A 3,559-nucleotide genomic window follows, 5' to 3' on the forward strand; every position below is an offset into this window, starting at 1 on the left:
ATCCTTCTCTGTTGGGTTGAGATATCACCAAATATCCACTAAATTAAAATCGTTCATCAAAGCCTGAATTTGAATTGCCATTTTAGATATTTTTTACATTTTTTGGAAATTTATCTAATAAAGGTTCCAAAACACAGTTAAAATCTCCTCCAACCAGAACATTTTCATTAGCTTGTCCCAGAAACAAAAATGCATCCGAAATAAATGCTTCATCGTCCACATTCGGTGCATAAATGTTGAGTAAAGTCCAAAATTCATTAGAAATCTTACAATTCAATTTAAGAATACATCCTGCATTCATTTCCATTGATTGTAATTCAAAAGGTAAATTTTTATGTTTCAAAATTGCTGCTCCCTTAGCTTTAGAGTTAAATGAAGAAAAAAAAATGTCCAACCCAGTCCCTCTTCAATTTCATACTTTCTTTTTCATTCAAATGTGTCTCTTGTAAAAAAAAGCTATCAATTTTCATCTTTTTGATATATGCCAAAACTTTCTTATGCTTGATTGGGTTGTTTAATCCCTAAACATTAAAAGTAGCAAATTTCAAATTTGACATATCTAATACAATTACTAAATACCAAAATTAATCACAAAATTAATAATAACAAAGAAGAAATTTTTAATATTTAAATATATATAGGAGCCCCAAATTAAAATATATAGGCCCACCAAATAAAAATAATATTCGTTAATAAAAAAAAAACCAAAAAAACTACCAAAAGATAGTAACTCCCTAAAAAAAAACTGGGTGTGGATTACCCACTAGTGACTGATGACTAACAAAGAAATTAGTGCAATCCCCTCCTCCCCAGCCAGCCAATCAAAAATATTAACATATTAAAAAAAAAATTCAGCCTTAAAATTCCAGTCCAGATGGTGAACTCATTTCAAGAGTAGATGAACTCTTTCCATTCCCATTCTTTCCACTTCTGCCATTTTTCCCATTTCCAAGACCATCAGATTTTCTTTTAGGTGATAATGGTGGACTTCTTCTTTGTCCTCTGACATCTGGTAGCGAATTAGCATAAACCATTGCTTCATGTTCACTCTCAAAGAATTGAGACTGATAGTTTCCATAAAACACTTTCAACACAGCAGGATAACTAAAAGCAAATTTGTAACCTTTACGCCATAAAACATCTTTCGCTGGATTAAATTCACGTCGGCATCTGATAACATCTTGACTCAAATCAGGGTAGAAGAAAACTCTACTATTCTGAATCATCATTGTAGTTTGTCTTGCATTTTGAACTGCAAGTCGAAGAATCGTCTCTGTATCCAAACAGTTCAAACAACGAATTATCACAGCTCCAGGTAAGGGTGTTCTTAAAGCTCGATGTGCTCTTTCCAATACCAATCCATCAGGAAAAGACTCTTCCCCTAACATCTGGGGAATCCAATTTAAAAAAAAATGACAGGATCTTGACCTTCTATACCTTCTGATAACCCACAATTTTCACGTTATTTCTTCTGCTTTGATTTTCCAAATAGTCTATATTTTTTGTTAATTCTCTTTCCTGGGCTCCTAAATCTTTAACTGATTTTTTCACCTTTATTATTGTTTCTGTATTGGATTGTACCTGTTGTTTGCATTCAGAAAAGGAAGCTTAAAATTTTTTAAAGTTTTCCCAGTTTTATTTGGCTTCTGCCTTAACCAGTTAGGTCTGAGCTCATATCAGTATTCATTTGAACCAGCTGGTTCAATTGACCAGTAATGATATCCAAATACCTTCAAACATCATATAAACAGGTTGAGATGCAATTTGGAATGCAGAATCAGGTTCCACAATTTGTAACTCACTTTCTTTCTGCTCTTCTTCCATTTCCTGTACAGTGACAGAGTAAGGTAAGTCCTCTTCTAGTTGTACATCAAAAGGCAGCATTCTAGTCGTTTTGCTGGAGATTTGGACACCAACCCCCTGACTTCCTCAGGGGGTTGTCGCTATCCTCCCCCTGCAGACCATTTTTCTATAAACAGAATCCTCCATAATTAGCAGCGCTACTCACATCCACAGTCGCTATAGACTGCATGTCTAGAGTCACAGTCCTCTTTCTCCGCGCTCCCATCTCTTCCAACGGGGTTATACTTTGCAACAAGCCTCCAGGCTCGTGCCTAACTTCTCGGGAGCGCGCTCCTTCCTCCGCAAAATGGGTCAAACCAGCGCCATCTTGAGATTGGTGAGTGGCTGTTACTTTAACTTTCGTCCCCACTGGCAATCATTGAGACTTGGGGATCGCTGAAATCGAGTCCGAGGCTGCTTCAAGTCGTTTAGACCCCAATTCTTCTACACTTCGAAACTATTTTCTTTTGTAACTGAGACTTAGTTTTTTTTTTACACATTAGCAGCCATAATGGCTCACCAAAATATCAAACTAAAATTAAAATTTTTTAAAATTAAAAATAAAGGGTTAAAAAACAGGTACTTAAAAGTCTGACCAAAGAGGACAGGGATTACACGTCTAGTCTCTACACCATCTCGCCACGCCCTCCTCAATGCTATTTGTGATTCTGCTAAAAACTGTGATGTGTTTGGCAAACTGACAGATCACATTGGAATTGTGGCTGGCCACACGACTGTGGGTGTAGAATGAGTACAGCTAAGCACGCATCCTTGAGATGTGCCTGTGTTTATAGTAAGTGAGGAGGAGACATTGTTTCCAATATGTACTGACTGTTGGCTTCTGATGGGAAAGTCAAGGATCCAATTTCAGAGTGGGGGACAGAGGCCCAGAGCCTGTAGCTTCTTGACCAGCACTGAGGAAATAATGGTATTGAAGGCTGGGCTGTAGTTGAAGAAAAGCAGCCATAGGTATGAGTTGCTGTTTTCGAGGTGATCCAGAGCTGAGTGGAAAGCCAATGATGTTGCATCAGCCAAAGAGCGATTGTGACGATAGATGAATTGCAGTGGGTCCAGATCTTTGCTTAGGTATGTGTTAATCTAGCCATGTCTGGCCTCTCAAATCAAACATTTAATCACAGTAGAAGTTAATCTTGTGACTCACATGAACCTCTACCAGCATCTCAAGAAAAAGTCTTAGCTTTTACCACATTGATAGCCAGACGAGTTATTTTATTGAAATGGAAAGGAGATTCATCCCCTACTCACACACAGTGGCAATATGACATAATGTCCTATTTAAGTTTAGAGAAAATCAGATATAATATTAAAGGTAGAACTATTTATACGTTCCTGTAATTCTTTGTCTGTTCTCCAGGGGTCTCCAGTGATTCCACATCATTATTGATTTCTTTTTCATCAAAAAAGGTAACCTTGATTAGACGGAAGGGATTAGATAAGTTAGTTTTAGTTTTTTTTAATCCTTATTATTTTAATATAACAGCTTAATAATGTGTCTGACATGGTTGCCTTTATTGTTTATTGCTAGAATGAGTTATTACAGGTAACTTAATGTAGATATGTACATTTTATTAATTATTTTTTCTCTCCATTTCATATGTATTTGCTTGTAAACAATTGATTGATTATGTAATCATCATTTATTATGTATGCTTATTATGTTCAATTCAATTTAAAAAATATTAAAAAGTTAGTGCAA

General features: G+C 36.0%; 1 protein-coding gene across 4 annotated transcripts in view; it reads left to right on the plus strand.

Moving 5' to 3' along the window:
- The window catches only part of rgl1 (ral guanine nucleotide dissociation stimulator-like 1), a 301,930-nt gene that overhangs the window by 15,068 nt on the left and 283,303 nt on the right, over positions 1-3,559 (plus strand). For 3 of the 4 annotated variants that reach the window (XM_069937500.1, XM_069937502.1, XM_069937501.1), the window contains one exon: positions 3,218-3,267. The exons of the other annotated variant lie outside the window; for it this stretch is intronic. In XM_069937500.1, coding sequence (XP_069793601.1) covers positions 3,218-3,267 — 50 coding nt within the window. The remainder of the gene's footprint in view (positions 1-3,217; positions 3,268-3,559) is intronic. 4 annotated transcript variants of the gene reach the window in all.

This window comes from Narcine bancroftii, chromosome 5 (assembly GCF_036971445.1).
Source record: "Narcine bancroftii isolate sNarBan1 chromosome 5, sNarBan1.hap1, whole genome shotgun sequence".
Taxonomy (NCBI): domain Eukaryota; kingdom Metazoa; phylum Chordata; class Chondrichthyes; order Torpediniformes; family Narcinidae; genus Narcine; species Narcine bancroftii.